This window comes from Engraulis encrasicolus, unplaced genomic scaffold, assembly GCF_034702125.1.
Source record: "Engraulis encrasicolus isolate BLACKSEA-1 unplaced genomic scaffold, IST_EnEncr_1.0 scaffold_192_np1212, whole genome shotgun sequence".
Taxonomy (NCBI): Eukaryota; Metazoa; Chordata; class Actinopteri; order Clupeiformes; family Engraulidae; genus Engraulis; species Engraulis encrasicolus.
In genome coordinates this window covers 37,501-60,952 of record NW_026945476.1, presented here as the reverse complement: position 1 = coordinate 60,952, position 23,452 = coordinate 37,501, and the positions used below count along the sequence as shown (strand labels likewise).

The following is a 23,452-nucleotide window of genomic DNA, read 5'->3' as shown; positions in this document are numbered from 1 at the left end:
GTGGTCGTTTTCATTTTGGTGAAACAAAATCAAACAGAAAACATTGTGTATGAAATGCTTTATTGCAGGTCATCAAGACCCAAATCTCCTGCACCCAGCTGTGTGTCCATGAAGAGTGATCGGTCAAAGGATGAGGGCCCCCTCTTCAGTGGTGAAGACATGGATCCTGATCGCAGGTATGAACAGAACATCACACCTGCATTTGGGTGTTATGGAATGTGCTAAATGAGGGAAGAAAGTGGTAAATTGTGTGGAACATGGAGAGATTAGACTACATGCAAAATATGTTTTTTTCTTTATTCATTTATTTTATTAATTTAACTGAATGAAGGAAGGAAGGGGCATCACAGAAATCGATGCATGTCACAGCAAGACAGGGTTTAAATCAATGCATTTGAGGGCTAACAAATGATTTAGAAACAAAATTAAACAGAAAACATTGTGTATCAACATTATTTATGGCAGGTCATCAGGACCCAAATCTCCTGCACCCAGCTGTGTGTCCATGAAGAGTGATCGGTCAAAGGGACAGGGCCCCCTCTTCAGTGGTGAAGACATGGATCCTGATCGCAGGTATGGACAGAATATCACACCTGCATTTGGGTGTAACAGACTTCAACTGAAACGTCTTAAATAAGGGAAGATGGTGGTAAATTCTGTGGAACATGGAGAGATTTGTGGATTTTCACAGAATATAGGGTCATCACATAAATCAATGCATACCAGAACAAGTCTTTCCACTATCAAATTATAATTAATATTTATTATTTATTTATTTATTATTCCAGTGCTTACTACATTTTTTTGAACAACTAAACTAAAATCTTCATTGGTTGGAGCTCTGTGCCTGACGCATGTTCCAGGATCCAAAAGAAACGAAATCTTCCACCAAAGTCACGTTTTGTATTTTTATTTAAAAACAAAAAGCAAAACCAAAATGAAAATATGACATTAATGCAAATTAAAGTCACATGAAGCTCCACAGCATGACCACCTCCTCCTGCCATGTCAATCTAACAATGGCTAAAATACTAAAATGACTAAAGGCCCACTATGTATCTTCTTGTATTTATCCATATTTTAACCTTGTGTACATATATTTTTAGCTTGAATTATTGATTACTTATATTCATTATACATTTAAATTTAATATCAAATATCTTATGACTATGAAATTATGATATGAAATATGAATATTAAAAATGATGAATCATAACTTGTTAATCAAAGTATTAGTTAATTATTTGTATATAGCAATCATGATCACTATTTATGTTATTTACAAATAACTTTGTTATCAATTAATGGAAATGGAAACAAATAACTACAACATAGTTACGCAAATTATTAGAATCAAACACTGATAATGATTTATGCAACTTACTAATAATTACTGGTAATTGTCAGTTTATGGATATGTAAACATCTTGAATTATAAATGGCTTGATGGTTAATTAAATATTATGAAATGATTAACAAATTATTTATAAGATATTAAATATGTTATTATGATTTTAATGTAAATCATGAAATAACACTTTATAGTGACTGGCTATTTTGTTGTGCTACTAAAACATTGTGTGAACATTGTGTATCAACATTATTTATTGCAGGTCATCAAGACCCAAATCTCCTGCACCCAGCTGTGTGTCCATGAAGAGTGATCGGTCAAAGGGTCAGGGCCCCCTCTTCAGTGGTGAAGACATGGACCCTGATCGCAGGTATGGACAGAATATCACACCTGCATTTGGGTGTTACAGACCTCAAGTGTATGACAAAAATGCACAGCGGACAATGGGTTTCAGGCATGACATTGGTGCTTATATTCAGACAATGCATGGAATGGCGATATTTTAATTGTACATGGTACCTAATGAATTGAAAATAAAATTGAATAATAATAAAACAGAATCATTTGGTATGCTTATGATAAGGTCAGGGGTGCATTATCTTGAAAAAGGTTGAGAAGCCCTTTTGTTGTTTTTCATTCAGCATCCAGCAGGGGCAGCAAAGAGCTAGGCAAACACCAACAGAGGACTTGGCTGCCATATTTCAGGTGCGTGCATGTCTGGCTGTGTGTGTGTATGTGTGTGTGTGTGTGTGTGTGTGTGTGTGTGTGTGTGTGTGTGTGTGTGTGTGCGTGTGCGTGTGTGTGTTTTGTAATGATCAAGACCACTGATATATTATTTCATTTTATTACCGTGCTGCATTATGCAGTTGTAGAGGAGGTAATGCCAATTATGAAATATAATCAAAGAACTACAGCCGTATGGTTATTTGTAGTTATAAAGCAAGAGAAGTCTTAGAGACCGAATATCAAGGAAACTGAATGTATTTCATGCTTATGGATTAAAGGAATATGCCACTATTTTGGGGCTTAATACAGTTAAAATCGTTGGCTGGGGTTTATAAAGGTGGTAAAGTGTCTTATTTTTTATGTGAAGCGTTGTCTTGCTTTAAGGCAAGTTAAAAGAGGGAGTATGTCGCTAAGCTAGTGAAAGTCAATGCATCCATGTAGCATTGCTACATGCTACACGGATCCATTGACTTTCACTAGCTTAGCGACATGCTCCCTCTTTTAACTTTTACTCTTTTAACGGCGTACATGAAAAATAAGACACTTTACCACCTATATAAACCCCAGCCAACGATTTTAACTGTATTAATCCCCAAAATAGTGGCATACCCCTTTGAGGAACAAGCTGCAGTAAAGCTGTGTGTTATGTCGTCTAAACCAGTGTTTCCCAACCACTGTGCCGCGACACATTCTTGTTTTCAAAAAAAAAGAAAGGAAAAAACCCCCGAATTCTTTATTATCAGCAAAAATGCCTATATGTCATTGCGTAGTGTCTGCTGTTGACTGGCGTCCTAATCATGTAAAAATTCCATATCACTAGGTGGCAGCAGGTAGCGAATTGCATTGTAGTAGCTGTCAAAAGAAGGCACATGCCATGAGCTCGAGAGAGAGTTAAATTTCATTATATTACAATACGTTAGATTTCATTTGGATTTAGGACTACCGGTACTGGTACGTGGGATGCAACAGTTATACGAGAGAGCCCTTAAAGCTAGCTACCACGTAGCTGAACTTGTAGCTAAATCAAAAGTCACACTGACAGAGATGCTAATATTACCTGCCTGCAAAGACATTGTAAATGAGATGCTTGGACCTGAAGCGGTTAAAGAAAGCAATTTCCAGACATCGATGACATGTCTGCTGGCATCGAAAGTGTGGTTTTGGAAAAGATCCGTATCCGTGAGACATTTGCGTTGCAACTTGACGAGGCTGATATTAGTGGACATGCGCAACTCCTGGCCAATGTGCATTTTGTGGATGGAGACGCAATCAGAGAAAATGTTCTATTTTGCAAGGCATTGAACAGAGAATGATATTAAACATGCATATGCATATTGTAACAGTGAAATCTTTCCTAAATATCATTGCTACTGTCAGAATAAGCATTATTTTCTGTATTCCTGCAAATAGAATGTTTTTGGACAGAATAACAATTTATAAATAGTAGGCCTAGGCCTTCTTTGAAGTGTATAGCTTCCTTAAGAAGAAGACATGTTAAGTGCACTTTTTATTTGAAAGAGGAAATATAAAAGATGATTTTAAAAAATATATATTTTTTGTTTATTTGATTGCTATTCAAGACACGTTTATAAGAATGACTATTGTTAGGCGGCTACTATAATTTGTTTTCATTATTTCATCATTTTTGGTTGGTGGTGTGCCGTGAGATTTTTTGAAGGTAAAAAGTGTGCCCTGGCTCAAAAAAGGTTGGGAAACACTGATCTAAACTGAAGGTTTGAAATATTAAAGGTAAATAAAATGAAATAATCAAAGATGAGCAAAGATTTGCAAGAAAGGTGTTTCCCCCCTCATGGTGTCTCTCCGCAACACGTTGATAATTTGTATAGGCTTTCAAGATTCAAGAGTCAAGATTGCTTTTATTGGTCCCGAAGGAAATTTGTCGTGGCCATACATAGCTGCCGCACACAATACTGATACACATGACGCCAAAAAAACAAAAAAAACATAGTCATAAAGTGCCATCTTACTGTCTGTAAGTGTGGGTTTTTTGTAATTATTATGAGCTAAGAGTTGTTGAGGCAAATTGTTCACCAGTGTCCCACTATGCCATTTTGTGCAACGTACTGAATGTACAGTAATAGCATTTCACAACATGAATACTATTTCCGTAGCCGCCTTGCCCTTTCTTGTCTTCCATAAAAATAATTGTACAATAGTAAATTAATTGTGCTGCAAACTATCAGACTTATCAAATAGCACTTTGCAGGGGCGGAGTGGCCCACCTTTTCCCACCGGGAGAATTTTCCCCTTGGCGGCCCTCTTTAAAAAAAAACAAAAAAAAAACAAAGCGAACAACATGGTTTCCTAACCAAAAAGACAAAAGCCACGAAATCTGCAGTCGTACTACATGTGAACATTAGTGTTGTCAAAATATCAACCTGAATTGGAGAATTTAGCCTACGCCTTGATGAAATGCACAGCCAGTGGTGTAGTCTATGTAAAACGCAGGTATACGCACCCATTTAAAAAATTCAGGGATTACAGTATACCCACTTAAAATTGATTGATCCATTATTTACAATAGCACAAATATATACAGTACACATCAAAAAATGCTCAAATATACAGTATACCTACTTCAAAAAGTAGACTACACCACTGGAGCCATCATCACAGTCCAAAGCATTCATAGGCCTACTAGGTTAGGCTACATCACGCAACTGTTCCATGCAAATGTGCACTCCACTGTCATTTTGACAGTTTGAAATTGAAATATCATTTAAGGAAGACAGGATGAGCATGGGCACAAAGTTTTGAGTGTGGGGATTTTTAGAAGAGTAGGCTTACAAAATATAGTATAGTAGCCTATAGCTTACAAAAAGTCTGTCTACATTGTGCAATAAACCCACCATGCAGCAAATAAGCCAAACCTAGCTACTTCAAAGCACAACCATAAGTCAACAAAATGTATAACCAAACGGTGTAGGCCTACCTTAAAACGCTGTCTTCGTCGCAGCAAATGTCTTTGTTTCTTGCAATCACTCTACTTTAATCCACAGCTTAGCCTACACACCCAGCACTGGTCACATCAGAATCTTGTGTGGTAATTATTTTGTTCCATTTCTTCAGACATAGGCTACATCCTAAATGTACCACATATAAATATATGTATGATAATAATATTATTTCGACTATAAGGAGATATACTGGTAGTTCTAACAAATCAAAACAAAACCCATTGCTTCTGTTAGGTGCAGTTCTCTTCCTTACCACTTGGTGGAGTCTGTTCGTAACCCAATTCAATAACCAGAGAGCAAGTGAATCTGGACTGGAAAGACTGTAAACTGTAACAGTCGTGTGGAAATCGGAAAATAAATCATAATTTATTAATATTTCCATCCTTTGGTAACCAATCTACATATAACAGGTTATTTAAATACTGAAAACGAAACTGTGTTACTAAGATCTTGTAAACTTCCGCGATCTACGGTGTATGAAAATTATCAGTAGAGAAGGGGTGTGGCCAATTTACTGTTTGACACCGTCAGTGAGGTATTGCCGTCTGGTATACGGTATAAATACTGGCTAGTCAATTCATTTGAAATACAGGAAAGTGGAAATCGGGAAGTCTGTGCATATATGTACAATCTTGAAACTTCAGGGCCGATTATAAACTCAGTGAGGCCGCGATATTTCATTTCACGGCCGCGGCCCACCGGGACAAGTCCCCGATCTCCCGACGGCCACTCCGCGCCTGCCACTTTGTCTGTGTTTAATTCCTGACCAATTACTGGACATTCTCTGAACATTTGTTGGCAGATTTTGGTGCATTTACTGAAATGCACAATGTGAAAGCGAACTGCACTAAAATGAATAATAATAACATTTGAACAATAAAAACATTTGGTTTGGACCAAAACAAGTGAACTATCGTACTTTCCTCTGAGTAGACCCCAAGTGCTGCGCATCCTTTTTGATGCATATCAGGCTTGTTCAAAATTCCGAATTGGATGAATTTGACTTCAAAGTAATGCCAAAATACGAACACTAGGTGGTGGTGTTCTATGTACTCTCATTGGGTGGTGTAGCTTAAATTCAAAGAAATTCAAGGTAATGACACCACCTAGTGTTCGTATTATGGCATTACTTTGAATTAAAACTCATCCAATTCGGAATTTCGTACAAGCCTGATGCATATTATCTCGGAGTCATGTCCTTTTTTAAATTCCTGCAAGTTGTAACTGCACATGCCCTACTGCTAGGGTTATCGCTGAAAGGCAGTGAGGTGAAAATTACGAACTGCCAACGACGGTTTGTTGACATCTTCAGACACTGATTAAACTAAGCGTATTCACACCTAACACGTTTGGTCCGGACCAAAGGACCAAATGGACCAGATAGTCTGCGCTATATTTCGTGTGAGCGCTATGCCATACATGCCGTGAAAGTTTATTCGCTGAGCTCTTTGGATGTATTTGTATTTGGACAAAGCCTTAACTTGTTACGCGTGTCGTTTCTGACCAACAGCTGAACGACCTCAGGGCGTGTGGCTTTGTTGTCAATTTTGGGCCGCTTACGGAAATGTACACAGTCTGAAAGCGAACCGCACCAATTTGTTAAAATTAGGTTCGGACCAAATTAGGTTCGGACTTTCCTGGTCTGAATACGCCCTAATTGACCTAATGCCTTGGTTTAACAGAGGCTTGAGCAGCACATCATCACCTTCATGAAGAAGGAACTCAAGAGACTGAGGAAGCTGCTGAGTCATGATTACCCAGAATGCCCCAGTGTTGAGGAGGAAGAGGAGGAGAATGAGGGCCAGAGAGGTGCCAGAGACGGAGCTCTGAGTATTGCAGTGCACATCCTGAGGGAGATGAGCCAGGAGACCCTCGCTGAGCAGCTGGAGAAACGTGAGTGATGCCGACAGCAGTGAACTTTATTTCAGAAATTTGCCAGGAGAGTGGGTTAAGGACATGCCCACCTCTTTTGACTAAACTAGAAGTTGCTTATCAATGTAGAAATGTCTTAAAAATAATTTCCCTTTTTATCTTTTGCTGTATTGGATTCTGGCCTCTGTTGTTGTAATAATAAACAACACTTACACAATGTATATAATTAACAACAATGTAATAATAATAATAACAACATTATTTATATAAATTCATACAGGACATGCAGTTCAATTGTGCATACACAATTTGATTCAAAAATAATAATTTAATTAAGAAGACGACATTTAGACTGACATAAAATGTGAAAAAAAAAACAGAAAAAATGTAAACAAGGCCCCTGGTGACAACAGCGGTGAGGAGAAACTCCTCTTAGAGAAACTCCCTGTGAAATATGAGCATATAGTATGGGTAAATGCTGATGTATGTCTGAATTAGATGGCCAACACAGTCTTTTTGAACTGTCTGTATATTAGATGGGCTGTTTCCAAGATGCCAACAAGAACTCAAACATCGTCTTTCTAAGAAGTTCAAAAGTGTATTTGAGGGCATCCCAAGGCAGGGGGAAAGTGCATCTCTGGAAAAGATCTACACAGAGCTCTACATCACAGAGGGGGAATGTGTTGAGGTCAGTACTGAGCATGAGGTCAGACAGATTGAGATAGCATCCAAGGCACAAGTAACAAAGGCGGAAACACCAATCAAATACACTGACATCTTCAAGGCCTTACCTGGAAAAGACAAACAAATCAGAACAGTGATGACGAAGGGGGTAGCTGGAATTGGGAAGACAGTCTCTGTGCAGAAGTTCATTCTGGACTGGGCTGAAGGAAAAGCCAATCAGGATATTCACTTCCTGTTTCCTGTGCCTTTTCGGGAGATAAACCTGATGAAAGAAAAGGAATACACTCTCATGGAATTCATTCATCACTTCTTCAGTGAAACGCGTGACCTCATCTTCTCCATTGATGACAAATACAACATCGCCTTCATCTTTGATGGTCTGGATGAAAGCAGGCGTCCTCTGGATTTCCAGGATAATGAATGCATCTACAATGTATCGGAACCTGCCACAGTGGATGTCCTTCTCACAAACCTCATCAAGGGAAATTTGCTTCCCTTTGTGCAAGTTTGGATCACCTCTCGACCAGCAGCATCCAGTCAGATCCCTCCAGAGTGTGTGGACCAGGTGACAGAAGTGCGGGGTTTCACAGACCCACAGAAGGAGGAGTATTTCAGGAAGAACATCAATGAACAAGAAATGGCCAGCAGAATCATCACACACCTTAAGTCATCCAGGAGCCTCTACATCATGTGCCACATTCCAGTCTTCTGTTGGATGGCAGCCACTGTTCTGGTTTCTATCCTGACTGAAGGCAAGACGGATCAGATTCCAGTTTCCTTGACCCAGATGTACATACATTTCCTGATCATACATGCCAAGCACATTAGTCAGAAGTACAAGGACATCTGGAACCAGACGACCGTTTTGTCCTTGGCCCGATTGGCCTTCCAGCAGCTGGAGAAGGGTAATCTGATCTTCTATGAAGAGGACCTGAGAGAGTGTGGCATGGATTCCAATAAGGCCAAAGAGGCCTCCGTATACTCAGGAGTCTGCACCCAGATCTTCAGGGAGGAGTCTGGGCTTTATCAGCAGAAGGTGTTTTGCTTTGTTCATCTGAGCATTCAGGAGTTCCTTGCAGCTTTATATGTGTTTCTGAGCTTTAGCATTAGAAATACACCTCCCAGTCCCCAACCCTCTCAGTTTCAACAGCTGCTCAGCGCAAAGGAATTCCATGAGCTACACCAGACTGCTGTGGATCTGGCCTTAGGGAACGAACATGGACACCTGGACCTTTTCCTGAGGTTTCTTCTGGGCCTCTCACTGGAGTCCAATCAGAAACTCTTACATGATCTCCTACCACAGATAGGAAGCAGCTCACGGGACACAGAGAAAACAATCAAGTACATCAAGCAGAAGATCACAGAAGAACGCAACCCAGAGAGATGCATCAACCTGTTCCACTGCCTGAATGAACTGAATGACCACTCTCTGGTAGAGGAGGTCCGGGGGTACCTGCATAGGGGAAATAGACACAATAAAGAGCTCTCTCTTTCCCAGCTGTCAGCTCTGGCCTTTGTGATGCTCGTGTCAGACCAGGACGTGGAGGAGTTTAATCTGTGGGATTATGGATCTAATGCCAGATCAGATGCAGGTCTGCTGAGGATGCTGCCAGTGGTCAAAATATCAAGAACAGTGAAGTGAGTATTGTTGTCTAGAGTGTGTGTGTGTGTGTGTGTGTGTTAGGCATGGGACGGTTTGCACCGTAAACCGAAACCTTACAGTTTGCATGTCACGGAACGGGGCAGTGCGCAACCGCACGGTGCCCATGGTTTCCAAAAAAAAAGAGACCACTGGCGGCAATTAAAATCCTACAACTTTAACAAGCATAAAACACAGACTACGTAGCGTCTCCCTGTCCCCCTCTCTCCACGTTAGCGCAAGTGACTGCCCCCAGCCTTTATTCTGACTGACCGATTTAAATTAAATGAACATGACTTTACAAAAATGACATATTAGCAGAACAAAGGAGACTATAGAGACTTACGTTACAGTAGCCTAGTGTGTATCCACGTGGCATTGAATGGTGATTCTGGACGGCAAAATGCGACATTGAACATATCCATCAGTGAACGGTGAAACGAACTCAAGCAGGCACAGGAGGCAGTTTATTTCCTTAACACAGCAAAAGGGCATTACTGCAGCATCCGAGCCAGGGAATCGCTTTTTTCTTCACTCCAAACATTTTAACAGTAACATTTCACAACTGGAGACATACCTTAACACAGCAAAAGGGCATTACTGCAGCATCTGTACAATAAAAATAAAAGTAACATTTCCAAGCAGTGAGCACTGTCCTTAACTGCAATCAACTGTAGGCCAAATTACATGCAGCCAGTTAAACTCAGATGCAATAAATGGGACTTTAGTCTCTTTTCCATAGGGTTCCGTGTTCTGGTGCGGGCTTTATAAATATTCATGAGAGTCGGGGGGGGCTAACGGTACTGGTTTGGCCCGCGTTTCCATCTAGCAGAGTTCGGTACAGTAGCCTAGGTACAGTTGAGCAGTCGCAGTCGCCCTGAGTGGGCACGTGAGTAATGACCAGGCTTTCACGCCATGGTAAATAACACAGGAAAATGAGTCCTCCTCCTCCAAACGATACCAGTTACTCATTACCTATTAGTCTTGTGAGGCAATTGGATATTGAGGTTGGACTGTATTTTAGCCGGTAACTGTATAGCCTACTATAATTCCGTCCGTTGCATATTGCCAAAGTGCATTTGCAATTCGGAAGCAAATACTTGGATAGCAGACATTCCGTCATCCAAAACTACTTTCGGTGAGATGTTTACCATAGCCTACTTTCACAGCGTGCACACTTTTAATGCGCTCTGTCCTCTTGTCGGCATATTCAGTTGCATATTGGTCGCCCCGTTTCCCTTCTGTTGCAGCGCATCCAATTGAGTTATCAAACTACTTCCAATCCATTGCAGTTTTCATGCTCTGTTGCCATACTTATTAAAAGCATAAAGACAGTCGTGATTTGTTGAGGCTCGCGAATGAGGAAGCAATCCGTAAACCACACGGCCAGAAAAAAATACCTAAAGTTTATTAACACAGAACAAAAGCAACCTGTCCGACGGAGACCTCGCGTATGAAAAGATGTGCAATGAAAAGGAATGAATTTAATGCTAGCCAACTGATTAGTGTGCATTGTGAATATTTTTTTGCATGGTGCGTGTTCATAGCCTACTGTATTTCTCCCGTGAAAGCGGGAGGAGGCGTGGAGCTTCATGAAAAAAAATATTTTTTTTGTTTGTTTTTCAATCCGTCGATAAATGCCAGCAGCACAAAAATAATTCCTTGACAACTCCTTGGCCAGACTGGAGTTACTTTAGAGAACATGATAATTGCTTGACCAATTTCCTATCTAGTCTACTGTAAAAACTGCTGACAGAAAAGCGATGTTATTTTTAAAGTGCGTGGGTGGGGATAGGTGTAAATCCTAACACAGGCAACATGTAGCCTAGTGGAACTCAGCTCTGCACGCCTCGAACCACGTCTTTCGTGATTCTATAATCGCCCCTGTTTGAGCTGATGATGGGTGTGTATGGGTGGAGTAAATGTAAAAAGAAAACGAAACCACGCCCCAGCAGTGCGGAGGGCCATTCTAACAGGGCTAGTGGAAAGGGGGCTTTTGTGCTGTAGCCTAACCCAGGGATTCTTAACCTTTTTGACGTTGAGGCCCATTTTTTTCTGTGCAGAGTGGCCCGGGGCCCATCTAATATTGCCCATGCCCACAAACATGATATGGTATAACATAAATTAAAAAGAATATAATAATTATATAGGGCCTATTATATATATATAATTTTCGTGTGTATGTCTGAAAAAAACTAAATAAATCCTGTTTAAAAAAATAGCTTATAGTAAAAAATAGGACTATTAATGCATTTTGTTGCCTAGTGGAAAACCTGTATTAAATGAGCTCACTCTTCTATATTCAATGATAAACATTCCTCTCACAGTGCATCAGGCCAGAGCCATTCATGCATTTGATATTTGTAACAGCTCTGTTTGCGAATTGTGATGAATCTGCTGAGGGTTGATTCAAGACGCTTTTACTTAGTGATGTGCAGATGCGACGCGAGAACAGAAGCTTCTGGCAGCCTGTCAAAAACGGAAAGTTTTGTTGCGCAATATCACACAAAATTCAGTAAATGAATATATTTTAGGGGACACAAGGATAACGGTTTTGCTTTGTCAGTAAACAGAATCCGTTTGAGTAACGTTTCAATCGCTTATGTTATTTTGTAACTAAACGTGAGGAGAGATCTTTGAATGCGTCGGCAAATTACACTTCGCGCCGGTTCACGCCTACTGCGTGTATTGCCGTCTTTGACGTCTTTCACTAGCCTACTAAACCAGCGGTGCGTGGTCATTTAAGCAGAACTGCGCTAGAGTAAAAAGGCGCACGCCGTCTTCAGCATCTTTGATAATGCATGCAGCTGCACGGCCCATCGCGGTGCGAGGATGAAACTTTTCCGCAGCCCTTACGTTTCTGAGCACGGCCCAGCTTTGGGCCGCGGCCTATGGTTAAGAATCCCTGGCCTAGTTTACATTGATGTTTAAAACTATAACCAGGGTTTAAATTGGGGCGGAGCACTCCGGATTGCAGCTCCGCCTCGTCACCTCGGAGGGACAGGCAGACGGAGCTGCACTTATATTTATATATTTTCACCTCTTCTTCAAATATCATATTTTTAAGAAAGTTTTCCAATGATAGCAACATAAAATAAGATTCAGGGAGATTAAGTTGTTTGCCTGTCCTCCATGCTTTCATGTTCAATGTGCAGAGTTAATAGGCTAGATACAATGCCTTTAACAAAACGGAGGTAAGCTGTCATTTCATTTGTTTTAGCTATCAGGCAAACAAATTTATCCAGTCATGCAGAATAGCGTGGTGTCTGCCTACTTTAACAGCAGTTAAAGACTCCAAGTTCAAAGTAGCCTATTCTCTCCTACTCTCTGTGTGTCTGTCTCTCTCTGTCTCTCTGTGTCTGTCTCTCTCTGTGTCTGTCTCTGTGTCTGTGTCTGTCTCTCCCCTTCTCTCTCTCTCTCTCTCTCTCTCGCAGACACACACATGCGGATTTCTCGCTCTCGCCCTCTCTCATTGGACTTAACATGTTGCGGAAGCTCGACGTGTCCTTGTGAGACAGTCGTGGGGGGAAATAGACACACCATCCCCATATTCACAATGCACACTAATCAGCTGTCCACATCCACAACCATTCAATTCCTTCTCATTTCCCTTGTAATTCGGTCTTTATAGCGTTCATCGCGCCTCCTCTCGCGCAAGCAGTGCTCACCACAACAGGTGATGTCCAGTTATGTAGCCTAACCAATTTAAATAAAATGAAATTAATATAGACATTCCATAAATGACAGTCTAGATCAGCAGAATTAAGTCAAATAGCAAGTAATTTGGATATACAAGCACATCTTGCTACAACTGCAGTAGGTCATCTTATAAATGTCTGCCTTTCAGGACCGCAACATGAGATATCAGCAGGTTCATCTAAAAACTCAACATGTCAAGAAGGCAAACTTTGCCTAGTAAACAGTCAGGAACATTCACATTTGTTCTGTCTGTCTGTTATCAAGACATGTGCGATGGACAGAGAGGACGGACGGTCCTTCACTACGATTTAATAAACAATGACAGCACGAGTTTGGAGTTTGTTAAGCTACAACAGATGTGACCGTTGGGAAATAAAAACTGAAAGGCAATGCTTTGTCTTGATAACTTTTTGAGCCAGAAGCACAGTGACCAAAGTTATTGCTTACTTCTGGTCACTGTGCTTTTGAAGAGATGCAGTCAAAGTCTTGACATCAACCTCTCTTTGTGTGCGTATATATAAAAGTAAATGACCACATACTAGGAGTGTGACGATCTCACGAGATTAAAATCGACGCGATGTCTCGTGGGATTAAAATCTGTCTCGCGAGATTTATGATCTGATTTATGATTTCTGATATGGTGAGATTAACATTAGCAAAGTAGCCAAAGCAGTGCACATTTCACCAATAAACCATTCATAGTGGATTTATGGAATAATTGGTGATGGGGATTTGTAATCATGGACCACAAACGGCAAAATGTGGAATCCTTTCCTGTCCCGTTGTTTGGAGTAGGCAAAACCAACTATTTTTCCAGGTAAGAAAGCTGTCAGTTTTTCAGTGGGAGCTATTGGTAATCGCAAAGTCTATGTAGCTAATGCTAATCAGCTAACTAGCGGTCAAATTAGCATAATTATAGTGAACTATTAACTATTAACCTTTAAGAGTGCGGGTTTTTGAGCATTCTATAAAAAGAATGCGTCCTATAACAATGCAAGATTCTACAATTCCATATTGTATTGAATGACGCCCAGAATTCTATAGAACTTTCACTGCCCGAACATTCCCGTCACACCGGTGTGACGGTACACTCTTAACCATGTGAGACCTGAACCATGAAAGCAATGAGAGAAAATTCTAATTTTTTGGAATTTGCTTCAAATTTTGTTAAGGTCACTGAGATATTTAATGCATCATATATGATGCATCAGGCTTTAAAGAAATGAAAATTCCAATTTCATGACCATTGAAAAATGACTTTTAATGCATTTACAACTTTTTTTTCATTTAAAAAAAAATTGTCAGACAATTTAATTTGAGAATTATCTTTAAATATTTAGTGAGATCCTGCCAATTTTTTTTTTAGCCTATCCTTGTTTTAGCAGGACCATATTTTACATTTCTCACAGCCTGGTTTGGATTTTTTTTTAAATCTATGTAAAAACATAGCTGATCGAATGCTTAACAACCTATTTATGAGTGTAGTATAGATCATTATTCATTTTGGATGTGGAATTTGAATATATGGGTCCATTACTACAATTGGACCATTTCTCCATTCACTTCAATGCATTTTTTACGAGATCATAATTTCAACATTTTGCATTACATTTTCAAAATTGCAAGTAAAACCTGTTTCTTAAAGGGACACTGTGCAGGAAATGGTCAAAAAAGGTACTGCAACTATGCTGCTTATTGAAATTGGGCTGCCTATTGCCAAATTTGATCTTTACATGAAAGTTTGCTAAGTATTAAACAAATATTTTCTAGTATGGTCCAAGTACAGTCATTTTTGCAGCTAAAAATGGCTATTTTTGGAAATTCAAAATGGCGGACCATGGAGAAGATCCCCCTTTTTATGTATGAAAAGTGCAATTTTTCCAGTCATAATGAATACTTAGAATTTGATGCTGGTGGTAAGTATTCATGAAAAAGGTAACATTAGTGAATGGGCAGCATGAATTCTGTAAATAAACAACTAAAAATCTCACACAGTGTCCCTTTAAGGCAATATCTTTGTCTTGAAGTAAAACAACTTGTGTGTTTTGTTAAATGATCGTCGTGGTATGCTTTGTAAGTTTCCCTATGGCAAAATGCGTTGATGGCTGACTTCCTGCCACCGCCGGATGGTGCTTATTTGTTTCATCAGTTTTAGCACGATCTCTCTGCAACATGGTGTAAAAATATAAACTCTTCCTAGATTAATTGCACAAAGCAAGTGTTCAAATTAAAGGATGTAGAGTTATATTTCGGATATTTGTCTTTGAACCGTTATTTTTTTCCAAATATTCCGTTCCGAACAGAAACGGAATTATAACGTTTCCGGTTATGAGTTCCACCAATAAATTGACGTTCCCGAACCGGTTAGAACAAAAAAATATTGTTCCCGGAACGGTTAATTTCGTTCCTGTCAGCTGATTACTCCCCATAGGCCTAACTGACGTTAATTAACCAAGAAAGACGGAAGTGCAAATGAGTCAGCCTACTTTCAAACTGTTTATTCAAGCGGATGAAAAGAATATCCTCCAGAATTTAATCATTCAGAGACGACCTAAGCGGAGAATAGACCTCAATGATGAAAATGTGCGCTCCACGCTGACTTGGGTCATGGGGAGCGCTATGATGAACATTGTGAGTTTGTGCACATTTGAAGCGGCCATGGATGCCCAATAACGTTGAACATTCTCTGTGCGCTTTACACATGCTTCTCTGCAATATCTTACAATGATGCAATGGAAACACTGTCCTTTTGTATGACAGTGGTTTCTCTTATTCAAGATGTGGAGTGGAGACTTTGTAATCCACAGCTCTCTCTCCATTCAGTCAGAGAATGTCTGATGTCACACAGGACGTGAACCTCAGCCGTCATGGTAACGTGCGCATGAACATAATGACTTCTTTTTTTTTTTGAGGAACGGTATGAACCGGTATTAACCGGTTACCATTATTTTTAAATAAGTGCTTCCGTTCCAGAACATAAAAAATAATAACGTTTCTGGTTTCATTTCTGTTCCCTGTAAAATACAAAAAGTTCCTGGTTTTCGTTTTCGTTCCTTGCACCGGTTCAAAGCCCTGACACAAACCCTTTGCAATTTGATAATATCTCAGCGTCGATCAGGGAAACCGCTTCTACCCCATTTTTCTAGTTTTCGCCGAGCTGTCAACTTGTTGTCGACCGCTGCTCTCTTGTGGCGGTTTCCGTGTACTGCAGGACGTTTGGAAATGACACGCAGGATGTTTTTGAGATCGATTCTTTTTTTGTGTCAGCAGGGAGAGGGCTTTGAATTTGATTAAACAAATATGATGCGTCCGGCGCGATAGGGTTAAAGGTTAATGAACAGTTAGGGCATTTATCTTGCACAATGACACCCAACTGGATCCACCACTGATATAAGAATAAGGGAGCTAGACAGAGCTAAATGTTGAGGTTACAGTTGTGTGGTAGGTTGACTTTCAGCCAGTGATGCTGCAGGGATGCTGCCTGAGTGAGAAATAGAATCTACAGTATCTCTATCAATGAAACTGCAATGTGTTCATAGCTGATAAGTTACTGGCCGTTAACTCTGTGTTTGCACTGTCTGTTCCAACTTCCAACAATCGTTAGTTGCAGTAATCCTTCCCCCTTTTCTCTCTCATGACAAGTATCACATATGGGGATGATACAAATTAGATTACTTTATTACAAAGTCTGTAATGAATTAGATTATTTTACAACCTATTTACAGTCCTATTTTTTCATTTAATTTTGTAAAGGAAAAAGTTTATTCAAAGTTCATGCTTACAACATGCGTGAGTTATAATAAAACATTTTAAAAAACATGTACAACTCGGTTAAATAATTCTATTGTCCAGTCAAGTTTTGTCATTTAGTTTTCTGAAAATCTCGTCTCGTCTCGATCTTGTGAACCCAATCTCGTCTCGTCTCGTGAGCAGAGCCTCTCGTCACACCCCTAACACATTTCAACCGTGTTAACAGGAGTGTTTTTGAGGGCTGATATTACAACAAATTACTTGGTAATTTCACCTTTTTTTACATCTGTATATTAATGATCTGTCGAGCCACCAGTTCGAACTAAATAGCTAAGAAATAAAAAATATCATTTTTTTAAGTGAAAGACTAAGATAAGTTGTAAAAAATCCGATATGGCAAAAAATGAAACATAAAAAACGCAATTTGAGAAAAAATAAAACGGATTTCATAGGGCTCTACTTGTGTGTATTGAGACATTAGGTTAGCGATTATGGTATTCACTTTTGATAGTTATTTATAGCATGTATATAATTTGTTTATAGTGTGTCTTAGTCTAAAGTCATGGAATAGCCAACCTTTTATCTCATACCAAGTATCCCATATGGGGATGAAACATATGAGATTAAATATGTTTAATTAGATTAATTAATTACAAAGTCTGTAAGGGCGGAATTCTCCCACCCGCGTAAGTAAAAAAAAAGCGCTCAACAGCGCCTGCAAGCTGACTCAAGTCAGTGACTAAGCGGGGCTTATGCGGGATATGACCAGTTGCGCACTTTGGGTGGGGCCAGGCCAAAATCAGGGTGTTTCTCATGTAAATCAATCCTAAGCGTATTCTCCCGTCCACTTACGCACCTTTTCCTTTACGGGTGTCGAAGGGCTGTAGTAAGGTCAAGCGCCACTATGAGGTAAATGCTCGCTTGGCATTTTAAGCATGTTACACGGTAGGCCTATACTTTGCTGATGTTCCGTACCGTCAGCGTGGGTCCAAATCGAAATTCATTCACTGTTCCACATTTTAACTGTGACAAAATATGACCAGCTGCCCAAAGCATGTTCTCATATCGAAGAACTTCCAAACAAAAGCAATTAATTAATTAATCAGTTTGAGAATCATCATCTTGTGCCCACAGACAGCAACCAAAACCAAAAACACCCGTTGCACCCGACTAAAGACTGACGTTCCAGTCGTCCAAATAGCCACCCAAAGTATGCCTATTCAAAAAGCCTTCACCATTTTTTACTATGTTGTGGCCACGCTAAGTAAAGGGTTTTTATTGCAACTCCTAACCTTTTGCGATTTAATGGAACTCGTGCATATGTGATGAAAACTTTCTGAACTGATGCCTGACATACAAAGCCACGACCTACTGAGGTAGGCTACAGGTTGTCCTATCTGTTTTTGTACGACACAAAATATTTCCTGAATCTCATTATAGCTAAACGTAAAAAGGTAGGCCTACATATCAGAGCATGTCTTTTGCATCAGCTGCGTGTTTAAATCCTGGCTTGGCGTTGCATGCCCATGCATGCCCAATTAATTTCCATATAATATATATATATAAATATAAAGTCTCAGTTTTTTTCATGACGATCGATTTCCTTGTTCGTTCTTCAACATGCATGTAAGTGTCATATGCTGACAGACCACATATTTCCAATGATATTAATGTGACGTTGCTGTACAGAGAAGCGGAAAAGCACTTTTAAAAGTCAGCAAATACAATGTGGCTGTTACTGTGGAAATTCAGTGGCAAAGATCAGCCTTTTAAATCGGTTTTTAATTTCTGGACTTGTCTAGGCAACATACCAAACTCCATTTTTTTAACCAAACGTTTCATCATGTTTATTACTTCAATCAACATGTTGCGCACCAAAACCCTCAGCTGAGTTCCCACCAAAGGTACACATTGCGTTTCCATCTCGTTATCTCACATCCACTACTCGCCTTGTGCTTGTGAAAATGAGCTGAGGTTAGATTTTGAGATGCTTTTGCACAAGGAATTTTGTCACGTGGTTCTAAATTCAAAGTTAAAGTTCAGTTTTGGATCTCAATGGACTGCCGAGGTTTTCACATGGTTGATCTGAAAATCCATGCTCCGTGGTTTCTTTGAAACCACAACTGATGAAGTCGGGGAAGACTCATCCCCCCATTTAGCATATATCACGCCCATGTTGGGCTACGCACTGTTTTTCGGAGTTAAGCGCGAGGGGCATGGTCATATTTCAGAGGGGAGAATACACGCAGGATCAAAGCGCATAAAAAGTGCGTGCGTAAAACCAACTTAAGTGGAGACGGGAGAATTTCGCCCTAAATAATTAGATTAATTTTTAAAATCTAGTTGCAGCAGTAGTGTGTACACTTTGTGCGTGTGTGTGTGTGTGTGTGTGTGTGTGTGTGTGTGTGTGTGTGTGTGTGTGTGTGTGTGTGTGTGTGTGTGTGTGTGTGTGTGTGTGTGTGTGTGTGTGTTTTAGGCTTTGGCTTAAGGTTGTCTTCAATATGTTGTGTTACTCGCATGTGTGTCTCTTAGGCTGGAGAATTGTAACCTCACAAAGTTGAGCTGTTCATCTCTAGCTTCAGCTCTCAGCTCAAAGCCTTCCAGTCTGAGACAGCTGTACCTGAATGGGAATATGCAACTGGGTGATTCAGGAGTGAAGCTGCTGTCTACTGGATTGGAGCATCCAAACTGTAGACTGGAGACACTGAAGTAAGTCTAATTGTGTGTGTGTGTGTGTGTGTGTGTGTGTGTGTGTGTATGTGTGTGTGTGTGTGTGAGTGAGATGAGGTGAGGTGAGGTGAGGTTGAGGTGAGGAGTGTATTGGTTAGATATGTGTGTGTTACTTGTGCCCCCTCTCTTCCTCTCTCTCCAGGCTTGAGTGGTGCTGTATAACAGCAGAGGGCTGTGCTGCTCTGGCTTCAGCTCTGACATCAAACCCCTCATCACACCTGGCAGAGCTGACTCTGGATCATAATATACTAGGAGACTCTGGGGTGAAGCACATCTCTGATCTACTCAGGAATCCAGACTCTAACCTACAGACACTTGGGTAAACACACACACACACGCACACGCACACGCACACGCACACGCACACGCACACGCACACGCACACGCACACGCACACGCACACGCACACGCACACGCACACGCACACGCACACATGTGGGGTGTGATGATGTTGGTAAGCACAAATTCTGTAACCAAGCCAAACTAGTGGGGTCTCCCCCATATGAGATTTAAAAATAAATAAAAACGCTCTTAAATTGTGAATTTTGACCTCTTCAGACAGCTCCCTAGGTTACTAAGTCATTCTACCACATTGCATTTTGCATCCTTCACTCCACGACTTGAAAATACAATCCAAATGTTCGCATGGCATCTTACAGCAACAATTAATATCAATGCATTGAACAGAAAAACACATCACTACAGTCATCATTCCAGAAAGGGTGTGTTCTTATTCTGCTAGGTAGAACTAATAGAAATGTAGTCTAGAGTGGCCACGAGCATGCCGTTGCGACCAAGGTACACTGTACACGAGAGCTGCCAAAAATTTGCGGCCAGCCGTTAACTTGAAATAGGATACGGGAAAGACAGACATCAGCCCTTCTGAACAATTGTGAACCCATCCATGGGTGAGCGAATCAACCCGTTCTTAAGCTGCAAGTATTATCAACAACCAAACTGTTATATCCGTTCAGGCTAGTTCGACTGTGCTGTCAGCATTGTGTTATGCCTGTATTATGTTGTGTTCTATTGCTTGGGTCTTGCCCAGGGTTCGGAGAGTTTGAGCTAGATAAACACGATGAGTTAACGTCACAATCCGTGTGTCAGTGTGCTTCATTTACTACACGTTTACAAACGTAACATTGGCGACGAGGATGGCTGATATAAACCTCCCACCACCGGCACCGTTTCTCGCACTGCCGGGTGAGCCACCGATTCCGTGGACCCGTTGGATTAAGTCTTTCGAAACTTTCCTACTAGCAGTGGGACTCACCGATGTGCCTGCTGCACGCAAGAAAGCGCTGCTGCAGCATTGCCTAGGAGCCGAGGGTCAGCGTGTGCTCGGAGCACTGGAGTCAGGTACCGTCAGTGATTACAAAAAAGCACTTGAACTTCTTGATGCCCACTATGCAGCCCCGCAAAGCGCCCTTTTGCTTCGATTGGTAGGGCTGTCAATGTTGAAGTGGGCTAGCACCGGGGCTGTTGTGAGCTGAGTTTTGAGTGAGTGCACAGCCTCAGAACACTCCGATGACCACGCCCACGGCTCCCCCTTACGCAGCAGCTGTCGCAGTGGCGCAGTGGTAGTAGAGTAGCGTGGGAGGAACTTTAGATAATAGCCCGTCATCCCCAAAAAGGAGGCAAGCTGGGTGGCTGAGGTGGGCTCTGGGACGGCCAGAATAGCCTCCACGTTTGACTGCAGTGGGTGGATGCCGTTCCCTGACACGCGATAACCCACATACTCAATGGCTGGTGCAGAGAAGACGCACTTGTCAGTGTTGAGTGTAAGTGTGTGTTTGCTAAGGGCAGCAAAGACTCTGTGGAGGCGGTTGTCATGGCACTCAGGGGTGGCCCCATGAACCACAACATCATCAAGGTAAATGGCCACGCCAGGTATGCCAGCTAAGATCGATGCCATGACTTTTTGGAAACAGCTGGGGGCAGAGCTCATCCCAAAAGGCATGCGGGTGTAACGGAACACCCCAACGTGAGTCACAAAGGTTGTCAGGTTCCTGCTGCTGGGGTGGAGGGGCACCTGCAGGTAGCTTTGGTTGAGGTCGAGTTTGGAGAACACAGTTGAGCCATGGAATTGAGCGGTGAGCTCCTCTGCTGTAGGAAGGGGAAACCTATCCGGGATAATCGCCTTGTTCACTGTGCGCATGTCGACGCAAACGCGCAGACCCCCAGACTTCTTCCTTGCTGGACGCCAATATCATTGAAGCTGTGGATGCATCGCCCTGGGTCTCAAATCTGGCGATAGCAAGGAAGAAGTCTGGGGGTCTGCGCGTTTGCGTCGACATGCGCACAGTGAACAAGGCGATTATCCCGGATAGGTTTCCCCTTCCTACAGCAGAGGAGCTCACCGCTCAATTCCATGGCTCAACTGTGTTCTCCAAACTCGACCTCAACCAAAGCTACCTGCAGGTGCCCCTCCACCCCAGCAGCAGGAACCTGACAACCTTTGTGACTCACGTTGGGGTGTTCCGTTACACCCGCATGCCTTTTGGGATGATCTCCGCCCCCAGCTGTTTCCAAAAAGTCATGGCATCGATCTTAGCTGGCATACCTGGCGTGGCCATTTACCTTGATGATGTTGTGGTTCATGGGGCCACCCCTGAGTGCCATGACAACCGCCTCCACAGAGTCTTTGCTGCCCTTAGCAAACACACACTTACACTCAACACTGACAAGTGCGTCTTCTCTGCACCAGCCATTGAGTATGTGGGTTATCGCGTGTCAGGGAACGGCATCCACCCACTGCAGTCAAACGTGGAGGCTATTCTGGCCGTCCCAGAGCCCACCTCAGCCACCCAGCTTGCCTCCTTTTTGGGGATGACGGGCTATTATCTAAAGTTCCTCCCACGCTACTCTACTACCACTGCGCCACTGCGACAGCTGCTGCGTAAGGGGGAGCCGTGGGCGTGGTCATCGGAGTGTTCTGAGGCTGTGCACTCACTCAAAACTCAGCTCACAACAGCCCCGGTGCTAGCCCACTTCAACATTGACAGCCCTACCTTGGTCACCTGCGATGCGTCGGCCACAGCCATCGGTGCAGTGCTGTCACAGATGCAGGGAGGTGTGGAGAAACCAATCGCCTTCGCCTCACGGGCACTGAGTCCTACTGAGCAGCGGTACTCCGTGGGTGAGCGTGAGGCATTAGCCTGCATCTGGGCCTGCGAGAGGTGGCACCTGTATCTCTACGGCCGCGCTTTCACCCTTAGAACAGACCACCAGGCTCTAACCGCTTTACTCTCAACATCTGGGACAGGCCACAGACCACTACGGCTACACCGCTGGGCCGACCGCCTCCACCAGTATAACTTTGACCTCAAGTTCACACCTGGCCGAGATAATGTTGTGGCTGACCTGCTGTCGCGCTCTGCCACGCCACACCCTATCACATACACACACACTGACGCCGACCGTGCTGAACAGGACATTGTCCAGATGCTACACACTCCACTACAGACCACGGTATCACTACAGGAGCTAAAAGAGGCATCCGAGAGCGATCCTGTCCTCTCCCAGCTCCGTGACTACATTCAGAATGGCTGGCCTCACAGGGTGCCGGAGGAGCTGTCGGTCTTCTCCAGAGTGAAGCAGGAGCTGTCCTGCTGGAATGGGACTTGTGTAGCACGTGGCCTCAGCACAGTCATCCCTAGTGCCCTGCAGGCACGTGTTCTAGCCATGGCTCATGAGGGCCACCTGGGCATTGTGAAGTTGAAGCAGCGCTGCAGAGGCCTGGTCTGGTGGCCTGGGATAAACGAGGAAATTGAGGCCCTATGTAAAGACTGCACAGCCTGCTTCCTGAGTGGCAAGACAGGTCACCAGCCACCCCCACCCCTGCAACCACTGGTCTGGCCAACTCAGCCCTGGGACCACCTACAGCTGGACATTTGCGGGGAAATACAGGGTGTCCCTCACCACCAACGGTTCCTGGTCGTTGCGTATGACCTTCACTCAAAATGGCCCGAGCTCATGACCACTGGCTCAGTGACCTCTAAAGTCATAATTGACTTCCTCGAC

General features: G+C 42.3%; 1 protein-coding gene across 1 annotated transcript in view; it reads left to right on the top strand.

Moving 5' to 3' along the window:
• Window positions 1-382: 382 nt before the first annotated feature.
• The window catches only part of LOC134442645 (NACHT, LRR and PYD domains-containing protein 3-like), a 26,447-nt gene continuing 3,377 nt past the window's right edge, over window positions 383-23,452 (top strand). The window contains exons 1-6 of the mRNA XM_063192692.1: window positions 383-573; window positions 1,614-1,721; window positions 1,993-2,056; window positions 6,738-6,948; window positions 7,464-9,249; window positions 19,232-19,408. Coding sequence (XP_063048762.1) covers window positions 506-573; window positions 1,614-1,721; window positions 1,993-2,056; window positions 6,738-6,948; window positions 7,464-9,249; window positions 19,232-19,408 — 2,414 coding nt within the window. The 5' untranslated portion in view covers window positions 383-505. The remainder of the gene's footprint in view (window positions 574-1,613; window positions 1,722-1,992; window positions 2,057-6,737; window positions 6,949-7,463; window positions 9,250-19,231; window positions 19,409-23,452) is intronic.